Source organism: Ovis canadensis, chromosome 24 (genome assembly GCF_042477335.2).
Source record: "Ovis canadensis isolate MfBH-ARS-UI-01 breed Bighorn chromosome 24, ARS-UI_OviCan_v2, whole genome shotgun sequence".
Taxonomy (NCBI): Eukaryota; Metazoa; Chordata; class Mammalia; order Artiodactyla; family Bovidae; genus Ovis; species Ovis canadensis.
The window spans coordinates 56202634-56215108 of NC_091268.1; the positions used below are offsets into that span (position 1 = coordinate 56202634).

Consider the following 12475-nt stretch of genomic DNA (forward strand, 5'->3'; position numbering starts at 1 on the left):
TAAGAACTGGGGCCCTTGGAGCACAGGGGGAGCCGCCATGTGCCTGGAGGGCATAAGACTTGGGGGTCCAGGAGTAGCCCTTAGCGAGAGAGGACATGGCCTCCCCAGACAGTTGCTGGGCTCACTCAGTGGTGGCGGCTGCTGTCTAAGCGGCAGAGTTTTACTTATCCTGTGGTGGACAGAGAGGCTGATTTCTTGTCAGACATTTCCATCTTTCATCCAAGTAGGAAACTAGAGGCTTTCTTGCCAAGACTTAGGAACAAGTCAAGGATGTCCAATTTAACTTCATACTGGAAATCCTAGCTAATGCAGTAAGACCAGAAATAGGAAATAAGATGTGCACAGTGGGAGGAAGGATGAAATAAAACTGTTTGCAGATGATATGATTGTTTATATAGGAATCCCAGAGACTCAAGCAAAAGGCTCTTAGAACTAATAAGCGATTGTAGCAGGGTTGCAGGCCATAGGTTAATATAGTTAAGTCAATGAACATTTAGTTTGAAACTCAGAACATTATGTCACTTATATTAGCACCAAAACAGATTCTAAAGTAAAAACCAAACAGACTTCTTGTGCAAGGTCTAATGAGGAAAATCATAGACGTCTGAGGAGAGATGCCAAAGGTCTGAAGCAGAGACACTCCATGTTCATGGACAGGAAGACTCAATCTTGTCATCTTGTCAGCTCTTCTCAGCATGATGTGTGTACTGAATACAGGGCTAATCAAAACATGGGCAGACCGACTCTAAAGTTTGTGTGAAGACCAAGAGCCCGGGAACAGGCAGTACAGCATCGAAGGAGAAGAACAAGGTTGAAGGACAAGCCTTCCTGCCCTCTCAGACCCCGCAGGCCTCCCAGACCCCCAGACCCCGCAGACCCCCCAGACCTCCCAGACCCCGCAGGCCTCCCAGACCCCCCAGACCCCCCAGGCCTCCAGACCCCGCAGGCCTCCCAGACCCCGCAGGCCTCCCAGGCCTCCCAGACCCCGCAGGCCTCCCAGACCCCCCAGGCCTCCAGACCCCGCAGGCCTCCCAGACCCCCCCAGACCCCGCAGGCTCCCCAGGCCTCCCAGACCTCCCAGGCCTCCCAGACCCCACAGGCCCCCCAGACCCCCCAGACCCCCCAGGCCTCCCAGACCTCGCAGGCCCCCCAGACCCCCCAGGCCTCCCAGACCGCAGAAACCGGGGCAGTGCAGTGCTGCGGGGGGAGCAGGCGGCCAGCTGTGGGGCAGAGTGAGGCCCCAGGAGCGCCTGGGGAGAGGCGGCGCTTTGGTGAGAGAGCAGAGGCAGTCATTTCAGCAAAGGTGCTGGGGCCACCGCGCGTCCGCCGCCTCAGCAGGCACGTGGGTCCGATGCAGACCTCTCGCTCTCACACAGATCAGCTCAGAATGCACTACAGACCTCAGTGTAACACGCAGAGCCGCGGCTGCTGTGCAAGATGGGGGAGTGGGTGTAGCTGACTCTCAGCTGGGCAGTGACTTCCCAAAAGCAGCGTCAGAGCCACAGTCTGTGAAAGGAAAAGTTGGTGAGCAGGACCTCGCTAAAACCATGAAGTTCAGCCCCGTGAAGGATGCTGTTCAGAGAATGAAGAGACAAGCCGCAGGCGGGGGGAAGGCACAGCGGGCCCTCGGGCAGCGCCGGAGCTGCCCGCGTGACTCCGAGTCTGCGTCCTAGGCCCCAGCCAGCCGCAGGCCGAGGACTTCTCTGGCTTGTACTGCCGAGAATTCCCGCATGCGAGTGGAGCTGTGCAGTTCAGACCTGCGCTGTCCAGGGGTCTCCTCTATTTGCAAAACCTGTGAATGCTAGAGGACTGGCGTCCAGAATATAAAAGGAACTCTTAAAATCCAAAAGTAAAAGCCAACCCAGTTAAAAAATGAGCAAAAGAGCTGAACAGACACCTCACCAAAGAAGACAGACAGAGGCAAGTAAGCATATGAGAGGTTCCCACACTGGGTCATCAGGGAGAGACAGATTAAAACAACAGCGAGATACCAGCACAGCCCTGTTAGGATGGGCAGGGCTGGGCACATGGGTGACAGGGCCCCATCGCCGCCGGGGGCAACGCCCAGCGCTCCCGGGGGTGCGGGGCGACAGGGCCCCGTCGCCGCCGGGAGTGAGCGTGGTGCAGTCGCTCTGGAAGGCCGCGTGGTGTTTCTTAGAGAAGTGCGCGTGCTCCCCTGCGCTCCAGGACGCAGGGTCCTCGGTATTTACCTGAGATGTGAAAACTTAGGTCCACATGGAAACCTGCACACAGGTGTTTCTGTCAGCTTCTTTGATAAATGCCGGAACACAGGCGCAGCCAAGACGTCCTTCAGTAAGTGGATGGGTAGCCTGACACATCCAGAGAGCAGAAAGGAGTGCGCTAGGCCGTGAGGAGGCGCGGTGGGGCCGTAGATGCACGTCGTGAAGTGGGAGACGCCGACGTGCAGCCGCACACAGGGCCCGGCTCCACGCGCCCGGCGGTCGGGGGACGGCAGGGGCGCGGGGTTACCGGGGCTGGCCTGGGGGGTGGAGGGCTGGAGAAGTTTTTGGCACAGTGAAACTCCTCTGCATGACCCAGGAATGGGGCTACATAGCATCGTGTATTTCTCTGAACCTGATGAACATGCAGACCGACAGCTGAACCCTAATGGACACATAGTAGTGAGTCCGCTCACTGCGTAGCCGGCGCCGTACGCTGCAGTGGGTGTTAGGGGAGAGTGGGTGGGAGGCTGCAAACCAAAACTGCTTTAAAAATAACGGCTTAATTACAGCAAAGCAAGACAGATGGGCCTGGAGAAGGAGCTGTCCTGGTGGTCTGGGTCTTGAGGCAAGCACGGACAGCTTGTCCTGGTGGCTTGGGGGCGTAGGGGAGGCTCCGCTGAGTCGGGGGGCGTGGGCCCCCCCTCGCGCCGTGGCAGCCGTTCCAGGTGGCGCGTCGGGTGTGGCCAGGCGCCTCAGTCTGTGCTGGCGGGGGTGTTGGGCCCGGGTGACTGCCAGCTGCTGTCTGTGGACGCAGACCCGCTGGGCCAGGGCGCAGGGGTGGGTGCGGCTGCCACACCATGCTGGGCTTCTGGCCTGGTGTGCCGCAGCCGCTGGGACCCAGGGCGGGGCGCTGGGGTCACGGGGGAGAGAGGCCGGGACGAGGGGTGGGGCAGGGACACACCCGAGCTGCTGGGGCGTCTCCCAGACCAAAGCCCAGGGTCCCGCCGGTGCCAGCAGGGTATGCCAGGCCCCCTTTGTGAGCGTGAGCTGGGGGACCCTGGCGGGGCTGCCCGTGCCAAGCAGGCCCCCCTGGAACAGGGCTCAGCGGGGAGGAAAAATGGAACTTCGAATTTCGAATCGGGTCAGATGCCTTCAGTTTAAGATCTGTGACTGTCCCTTCTCTGTTCCTGTTGGAGAGCCGAGGCTGTTTAGTGTTCTCTCACCTCTGTGCTTGCTAATTTTATTGTCTTTCCATATTTTCTCGCCATAAATGTAACAGATTCTATTATGTATAAGCCGTTTTTAATATTTGTCTCATAAAGCTGGAGGGACGAGGGGGACCATGCCTTGGCAGCCTCAGAATGCACGCCTGCCCTTCCGTTCTCAAGCCTCTGGGTCCGGCCTCCGTGGAGCCTTCCTGACATGGCCCTGGCCCGGCCTCCCAAGGGAGGGGGCGGGAAGGACAAGGTCCTCTCCTGGGTGCCGTCTTCATTGCAGGTGCCCCCCGGGCGGGGCTCGGGTCTCTCAGCTCTGGTTGCCTGGTCGCCTGCCCCTCCCGCGTGAGGCTGGAAGAGGACTCTGGCTCGGAGCTAGGTCTCCAGCCGTCTCCGCCTGGGACTCGGGGTGCCCAGGAGGGTGTCCTGGGCCTCTGAGGGCAATACGCAGTCTGAGGGGGTGCCATCCAGGAAAGCTGCTCTGGAGAGGGTGTTTTGGAGCAATTTTGTGATCTGTTTAAATATCCATGACCTTTTGGGTAATTACTCTGTAATGTATCTTATCATTAATTGTAAAATACCTTCACAAGTGCCTTTCCAGCCAGTTAACCCTGTCCTCCGAGATTGAGCTGCGTTTCAAACGTGACTGGCCCTCGAGGCACCTGCAGCTCCTGAGGCCTCGGTCCTCCCGGCCATGTCCCGCCCTCTCTGTGACGGCCTGGACTTGGCAGGCAGGAGGGGCACAGGAGGGGCACGGGGCAGCCAGGCCACGTGCTGCCCGGGCGTGTGGAGTGCGTGGGTGCCGCTGCGCCCTGGGAGGAGGTCAGGAGAGGGCTGGGCCCGCGGTGCCGGGAGCGAGCCGGGCAGGACAAGATGCTGCACCTGCGTCTCCCTTGGAGCCTCCTGACTCGCTGCTCGCCCGCTCCTCAGAGACGCTGCTGCGTGTGCTTGCTGGCGGGGGAACAGCTCCTCCTCCCCCTGACGTCCCGCCTGCAGGTGGAGCTCACTTCTTCACTGTGGATGCCCTGGGGTGGGGCGCGGGCGTCTCAGCTCCGTCGGCTCCATAGCCTTCTGTGATGGGCGGACCGCAGAGAGCCTGAGTGGCCCTCAGGAGGCCGGCACGGTGGAGGGAAGTCACTACAAGGTGGAGGTGCCCTGGGCCCCCGTGGCCTGCTCTTCTGTCCGAAACCCTGGGCGCGGCCTCTTGGTGAAGGTGTCCCTGCTCTCCTCTGCTGGCCCAGGGGCCCTGGGAGGTGGAGCCCGAGGCACCGGGGTGCCCGCCTCTCTGCTCTTCTGATGTCGGTGGCTGCACACAGGACCCTGGGGAGGCTGCAGGCCCCTGCGGGCTCTCAGGAACCGGGGAGCTCCGTTTGCTTCTCCCGCTGTGAGCCGCTGGTCCTGTGGTCTGCTGTGTGGTCTCCTCCTGCCCCGGGGGGGCGTGTCTGCCCGCCTGTCCATGTGCCGACGGCGCCTCTGGGGCTGTGGGGTGACTGCTTTTCTCCTTGGGCGAGAAGAAACGCCCGGGGTTTCCTGTGACTTACCGTTGCGAAACCAGATTTCCTTGGCATCCTTGTCATCGGCGGATCATGGTGGGGAGGGATGTTACCAGAAAGGAGTGGGTCTCGATAAGTGCCTCCCGGAACCCCCCAGACACAGCTCTCACCCCTACAGAGCAAGCGCTGAACCTTCCCACCCCTGGGGAAGCACGCTCCAGACCCTGAGGGCGGAGCGGCCCTGCTCCTGCCGGCCTCCTGTGTCCTTGCCCTCTCCGCCTGGCTGGGCTGGGGTCCCTGCCGGCTCGCTGTTCCTGAAGGGGTCCTGCAGGCCTGCCCTGGAGCTGAGTTCCCTCTGGCTCTGAGCTAGAAAGATGGTCAGAATGCTGCCTGCCCTGGGTCCCCGTTGACTCTGCGGGGCCTGTCCTGTCCGTCTCCTTGGCGCCGGCAGGGGCAGCAGCTGTGGCCTTTGCTCTGCGGGGGTGGGGGTCGGTTCCAGCAGCACTTTTCCCTCCCCTGCGACCCCACATGCCCTTTGCAGCCCCGAGAGGGTGGTGTGCCGCCCCTGCTGGCCGCTGGGGTTTCCTCCTGCTTCCCGTGGACTTGCGTCCGTGGGGAGGGAAGTGGGGACGAAGGCAGGCAGAGCAGCTGCCTCCTACTGGGGCCACGGAGGATGGTCCTCGCGCTCCCCGGCCAGCAGAGCGAGGTGGCCGTCGGGCGCCTGCGGGTGAACGGGGTGGTCCTGGAGCTCCAGGGAAGCGGGGGCTCCGCGCCCGCGGGCAGCCTGGCCGGTAGCCCGGGGCGTTCATCGGAGTGACTGCCGGGGCCCACGACGGCGGAGGCTCGGGGCCAAGCCCTCGGCCTCCCTGTGACTGTGCGGTCTCCTCCTTAACCCTGGAGGTTAATTGTGTCTGCTGTCTCCAGCGAGCCCCGCGTCCCATGCCACCCGAGAGGCCGCCCGCCTGCGCTAAGGACTCTTGATTAAACAGCTCCCGTCAGAGAGGTCATCCAGAGCTGCTTCTGACTGTCACCCTCTCGAAACGGCTGCTTGAATTTTGGCTTCAAGAGTCCTCCTGAGGAGCGACTGCCCTGTGAGAGCTGAGTGCCCAGGTCCCGGCTGGCGGCATCCCTCATGCCCCGGCCCTGGGGGGCGGCATCACATCCCGGACTGTCCCCGGGCCGCTCAGCCGTGGAGCCGCGGTGCCCAGGTGGAGTGGCGAGGGAAGGTGGCAGGCCTCCTGCTGCAGGGGCTGCTGAGCCAGTGGGCGACACGTGCCGTCCAGCCCCAGAGAGCCGAAGCCGTCCGTCACCAGAGAACTGTGGAGGATGTATGCAGGGCAGAGCCGTCGTCCGGCTTCAGGAAACCTGATTGACTTGGAAACAGTCTGGGGGACCCTTCCGCAGCGCCCGGAGCTCTCCGTGGAAAGGAGCCAGCTCCTTGGTCCAAGCCAGATGCTGAATTTACTGTGAACTGAAGTAGCCTCAGCACATTCTTGTAGCTAATGAATGGGATTAAAATGCATCGTGTTTGTTGGGCACCCTCGTGTGTCAGGACCTTGACTGGCGTTGCTGTGGTGGCCCCCTGCTGTGCCAGGAGCTGGACCCATCCGTCCTCAGGCTTTGGGGGAGGCTGAGAGCCGAGGCCGGGGCCAGTGCTGGGAGGTCCAGGACAGAGCCGAGGCTGGCTGTCCCCCCGTCCGGCTGCCCCATCTGACGCTCTCAGGCCCAGCGAGGCCTCAAGGGCGGTGGGGCTGGTGGGCACCCAGCACCCTTCAGTCTTAGCTGACCCCACCGGGCAGTTTTCTGGGTCCAGCTCTGAGGGAATTCATCCCCGAGAGCCATGGTGACTGGTGGGTTGTCCAGGCGTCTCCCTGAAGTGCTGCGGGCGTGGCGGCCGGGTGCCTCTCCCAGCCGCCCGCGTCCTCCTGAGCGGCCCACTTCACCTGCACACTCCCAGCCCTGCCTCCCTGCTCCCGGCGGCTCCCGGCGCTGTCGGGAGGGGCACGCCCGACTCTTGTGACCCCATGAGCTTTAGCCCCCAGCTGCGTCTGTCCGTGGGATTCTCCAGGCAATAATACTGATGTGGGTTGTCATTTCCTCTTCACAAATGATGCCCTCCTGTCGGGGAGACCCTGAAACCGGGGTTCAGGGTCCTGCCGCAGTTGTGCTCTCTTCGCTGGACACGTGGCCTTCGGGCTGCTCTGTGAGGCCCGCAGCATTCCTCACGCGGACTGCTTTACTACAGAGCCTCCGTTTCAGTTGGCTTTTCATTCGAGAGGCCCTGTTAGATGTACGGTAGCACCATTTATCAGCTGATTTGCCCAACCTTGTGGAGCTGGGCTTATTTATTTTGAGGTCTGTGGTTTCTAACGAAGCCCCCGCGAAGGCGGGCAGTGTGCTTGTTGCCCCGCCTGGCAGGTCACTCTGGCGTCTGCGTGGGGCTGACAGCGTGCTAAACGCTGCCCTTGGGCCGTCACCACGTCCTCGGTGGCGTGACTCGCTGAAGCTGGGTTTAAGAGCAGAGACTGGTAGCAGCAGGCGGTCCTCAGAAGTTATCCTGGGCCTTCTGGCTCGGGGCTTTCGGAGGAGAGGGTGCCTGGCGTGGCCTTGCGCTGGACGCCTGGCTGGGCCCACATGCGCGCGGCGGCGGCGATGGCTCCGCGCTGCCGCTCGCACTGCCCTCCCCCTCTTCCCGACCCAGCCTTGGGACTGCGCTGCCCTAGGACCCGCCAGGGCCAGCGCCTGTGCCCCATCCTGCGTGTCCTCGCCCCGCTCCACGCGTGTGTCGGTGCCTGAGTCTTCATTGTTTTCAAATGTGAGATTTGAAGCTGCCTGTTTCTTGATCCACTTTTGTGTCTAGTTATTTGAATATTTGGATCAGTGAACTGGGAGCCTCTGAGTTGCTTCTCACAGGAACTTTGGGTCAGTTGTTGCTGTTCAGTGGTTAAGTCTGAACTTTTTCTTCTCAGTCTTCAGAGTTTGCTCAAACTCGTGTCCATTGAGTCGGTGACGCCATCCGACCATGTCATCCTCTGTTGTCCGCTTCTCCTGCCTTCAGTCTTTCCCGGCATCAGGGTCTTTTCCAGTGAGTCAGTTCTTCCCATCAGGTGGCCAAAGGATTGGAGCTTCAGCATCGTTCTTCCAGGGAATATTCAGGGCTGATCTCCTGTAGGATGGGCTGGCTGGATCTCCTTGCGGCCCACGGGACTCTCAAGAGTCTTCTCCACACCGCAGTCTGAAAGCATCAGTTCTTCGGCACTCAGCCTTCAGCTCCAGTACTTGGGCCACCTGATGCCAAGAGCCAGCTCATTGGAAAGACCCTGATGCTGGGAGGGATTGGGGGCAGGAGGAGAAGGGGCGGCAGAGGGCGAGATGGCTCGATGGCATCACCGACTCGATGGACGTGAATTAAAGCAAACTCCAGGAGATGGTGAAGGACAGGAAAGCCCGGCGTGCTGCGGTCCGTGGGGTCGCGAAGAGTCGGATGCGACTTGGTGGCTGAATAGCAACAGCCTTCTTTATGGTCCTGCTCTCACGTCCATGCATGACCCCTGGAGAAGCCATAGCCTTGACTGGACTGGCCTCTGTCGGCAGTATCCCTGCTTTTCAATATGCTGTCTAGGTTGGTCATAGGTGTTCTTCCAAGGAGCCAGCGTCTTTTAATTTCATGGCTGCAGTCACCATCTGCAGTGATTTGGGGGTCCAAGAAAATAAAGACAGCCACTGTTTCCACTGTTTCCCTGTCTATTTGCCATGAAGTGATGGGACCGGGTGCCATGATCTTAGTTTTTTGGATGCTCAGTTTTAAGCCAACTTTTCCACTCTCCTCTTTCACTTTCATCAAGAGGCTCTTTGAGACAGGCAAGGTGGTCTGGTATTTCCATCTCTTTCAGAATTCTCCAGTTTGTTGTGATCCACATAGTCAAAGGCTTTAGCGTAGTCGCTGAAGCTGAAGTCAGTTTTTTTTTTGGAATGCTCTTGCTTTTTCTACGAAACCCTTCTTCTTGTCCACTCTCACTTTCATCATCTCGCTGCATCTCTGCAGCTCCAGGGGCCTGCGTGGAGGTTCTGAACCCCAGTTCACAGATGAGAGGCTGCCGCAGTCCACACAGAAGTCCGGTAGAACTGCCTGGGTCTCCTGTGCCCGGCCAGCCTCTGTCCCCAGGCAGGAGTGGTGCTAGGCAGGAAGTAGCTCAGGAGCGTCGTCCCTTCTTATCTGTCTGTAGGAGCACCGGTGTCAGCAGGGAGAGGGACAGCGGCCAGGGCTAATTGGCTGCTTCCAGAAGCCGAATGCTGGCTTGCTTTTGAATAGATGCTCTGAGCTAGCTTTTCAGGTCATCTGTTTTATTGAGATTTTAAGGCTGGACAAATGTCAGGACTCTCTTGATATAATCTCCTTAGTTTATTTCAAGAGCTGCCAGGAAGATCCTGGGAACCATTGGATAGAAACCGGGGCAGAAGCTCGAGCCGGTGTTCCAACAGTGTCTGGGCCTCATGTTGCTCTGCCTGCCTCCTGAGGAAGCCTCTCTCCCGTCTGGGTGCGCAGCTGACCCCAGCTCCTGTGTGGGCGCCTCTGAGCCCCACAGCTGTCTTTTCCCAGTTAGGAACCCTGTCCCTTGGAGGGGTTTGTCACCAGCTCAGTTAACCAGACCCGTCTCTGGCTCTCGTGGATGGGTGAGAACTCATAAATATACAGAGGCTGTTTTAAACTCTGTGTCGAAATCCTGTCCTGGAAATACAGGCCCCCAGCTGCTTTGAGGAAGGCCCTGCTTTCGGTGACCCCTGGTGCCAGTGGGCGGGTGGCCGCGGGGGGACGGGCGGGCTGTGGTGTGTTGCCCTCCCCAGCAGCCACCCTGGGTTAGGAGGGCCCGAGCCCAGGCTGCCTGCAGTGTGCCTGGTCCTCATGGCCCTGGGTCTTGCCTGGGCACTGAGGCAGCCCTGGGTGGGGACCTGGGAGTGGCCCCAGCTCCTTCCGAGGTGTCACGGCTCCCGTTCCGCTCGCCTGGGCCCAGCTCTGCAGCGTCCAAATCGGGGCAGCGTGGACCTCCAGTTGCTCCCGGTGCTATCTCTTTGTGGACTGGGTGGCTGGGCTGGGTGCAGGCTGCACCCCAGGGCCCCCTGGCTCTCAGAGCTGGAGCTGAGCTGCACCCGCCCCCGCCTCCCAAAGTGGTGAGCACGGCTCCTGGTGGTCTGTGCTGGTCCATGTCTTAATGGAGGGCCAGGCAGGGGCGCTGGCTGTCTTGAAGAAACCTCCACGCTTTGCCAGAGAAACAGGGTGCTGACCAGCTGTTGGCTTATTTACTCGTCTCTGGGCGTGAATGGTAAACAGCTCTGCCTCTCGGCTCAGCGGGAACAGATGGGAGCCTTTGCCTGATTGATCCCTTACCTGCGGGGCCTCACGGCTGGGGGGAGCCGATCGATTCGGCGCCTCCTGCCAAGCCTGCTCTGAAATGGGCTTAGTTGCCTCCAGCCCCCTCCCCAGCACCGAGTGCCCCACGAGTCTTGGTTGGAGACGCCGCAGCACTCAGGCTGCTCTTCCCTGGGACTGAAGTCTCTCCCCAGGGTGCATCCTTGAAGCAGCCAGGCTCCTGCCAGCCTAGGAGACCCTGGGACGGCCAGGGGCTTCGGTGGCGCCCTCCTGGTTGCGGCGGGTGACCAGCTGTCGCTGACCCGGTGAACACAGGACGGCTCCCCTGCTCACCGTTGGGAGGCTAGTGCTGGCTTCAGTCACAGACGCGGCCCCGGTGTCCCTGCGTCACTTGCTGTCAGGCTCTCCCGCTGGCCAGGTTCCTGCTGGTGCCCCGGAGCCTCTGCGGGGAGGTTACTGATTTCATTCCCGCCCTCAGGCTGGCGCCATCCCCTGCTTCCCTGGGGCTGCTGTCCACACACGAGGACGCGAGTCCTGGCGTCCGCCTTGTTTTCTCTGCTTCCCTGTGCCCAGGGCGGGATGAACACCATCCCACGAGAGCCAGAGGAAGCACCAAAGGGCTGGTTCCCCATCAGGGAGGAGAGCTGGAGACGGCACCGTGCAGGGGCCATCCACCGGGCCAGCCTGTGCTTCGCCGGCGTGGGTCTGGAGCCTGTGCAGCCGAGTGAGAGGCCTGCCCGCCCTGCCCTGTACCAGCCGTGACTGGCAGGCACCCCATCTGTGCACAGGAGCTCATGAGGCCCACCCTGACCAGCCAGGGCCCTCAGGCTCCAGGACGGGTGCCGCCCCCGGCCCCCCAGGGAGGCACCCCTGTGTTAGGAGCGGCCGCCAGCAGCTGCCCGTCAGCAGCACCCTGGCCCAGCCGCCCTCACCGCTGCCCCCCATGACGCCCCCAGTGCTGGGTGTGTGCATCCATCCAGGCCCTGGCTGTGTGCTCGCACGTGTTTGTGAGCACGTCCTGGTGCCAAGGAGGCCGCCCCTGGGCTGAGCTCAGCCCTGCTCTCCGTGGGGCCCCTGGGCTGGTGCTGTGCCAGCCTGAGGGCATGTCCGCATCCGCCCTGGGGTGTCACAGGGTGGCCTCTCTGGGCCCCCGACACTGCGGGGTGGCGTCGAGCCCGAACTCCTCCTCTCTCTCCCCCTGCACACGCTCGCCTCTCCTCACGTGTGCTCCTGTTCACAGATCCGTCTTGGAATGGTGAGCCAGAATAATTATAATGTTTTCTGTGTGAAAAAAACTCTTCTCTGTGTGTTGGGGAAACAGCGATGCAAGACACAGCTCCTGGTGTTAAGGCAGCTTCTGAGAACTGTCCTGTCAGAGGCTCAGAGAGCTCCCGCCTCACGGAGGAGGACTGGGCACCCCGGGGTCTCCCAGGCCTGACAGGCTTCAGCGGGGCTGAGGGGAAGGTAGGGGTTTCGACCGGACCTCTGCTTCATTACAGGGCGTGTCATCTGGAGTAATGTTTCGGGTGGGTCGTTTGGGCGGGGGCAGCCAGTGGAGAGAAGCGGCCGCTGGCTGGAAGGAAGTGGTTCTGGGGATGGGCAGCGGGCAGAGAGCAGGGGCTCCTGTGTGTCTGGGTTTGAGCCCGTGTGGCTGGAGGTACCTTTCGTCAAGAGAGCAGGGGAGGAGACCAGGATTGCCCAGATGCTTGGGCTTCACTGGACGTGTGGGTCACGGAGTCTGTGGCCTCCAGGAGAGGCCTGCGGGGAATGGGGTCATCCGGGCTGGCTCGGACCCAGGCATACAGAGTGACCCAGGCTCCTCCCTGGGCGTCGGCTGTGGTGCCTGGAGGTGGTGCTGGGAGGGGCGTGGAGCAGGGGCAGCACCGGGGGAGGCTCTGTTCCTGAGTGTTGGGGTCCCAGGCACCCCAGCAGGGCCCAGGGTCATGCCTGGGAGCCCCTTGGAGGGGCATCTTCCAGCTCGGCCTCAGCTGAAGTGCAGGTGTGCCGGGACGGCCCTGCCCGGGGTTCCGCCGTGTCAGGAGGGGTGGGTGGAGGCGGGTGGCGTCCCCCCACAGAGGAGTGGGGAGGGGCAGGTGTGCAGGGGGTGGGGCGGGCTGTGGACCACCAGGCAGAAGGGCCCTGCCTGGCTGAGCGCCCCCTGCCCGTGGTGTGCTCTCGCTGACCCTGGGCTGTGCGGGGTTCGTAGAGCAGCACGGC

General features: G+C 61.5%; 1 protein-coding gene across 9 annotated transcripts in view; it reads left to right on the forward strand.

The window, feature by feature from the left end:
• Positions 1 to 12475, forward strand: part of MAD1L1 (mitotic arrest deficient 1 like 1) — a 238739-nt gene that overhangs the window by 61426 nt on the left and 164838 nt on the right. The window contains exon 1 of one of the 9 annotated variants that reach the window (XM_069569620.1): positions 2086 to 2313. The exons of the other annotated variants lie outside the window; for them this stretch is intronic. Coding sequence (XP_069425721.1) covers positions 2279 to 2313 — 35 coding nt within the window. The 5' untranslated portion in view covers positions 2086 to 2278. Of the gene's footprint in view, positions 1 to 2085; positions 2314 to 12475 lie in introns of those variants that run through there. 9 annotated transcript variants of the gene reach the window in all.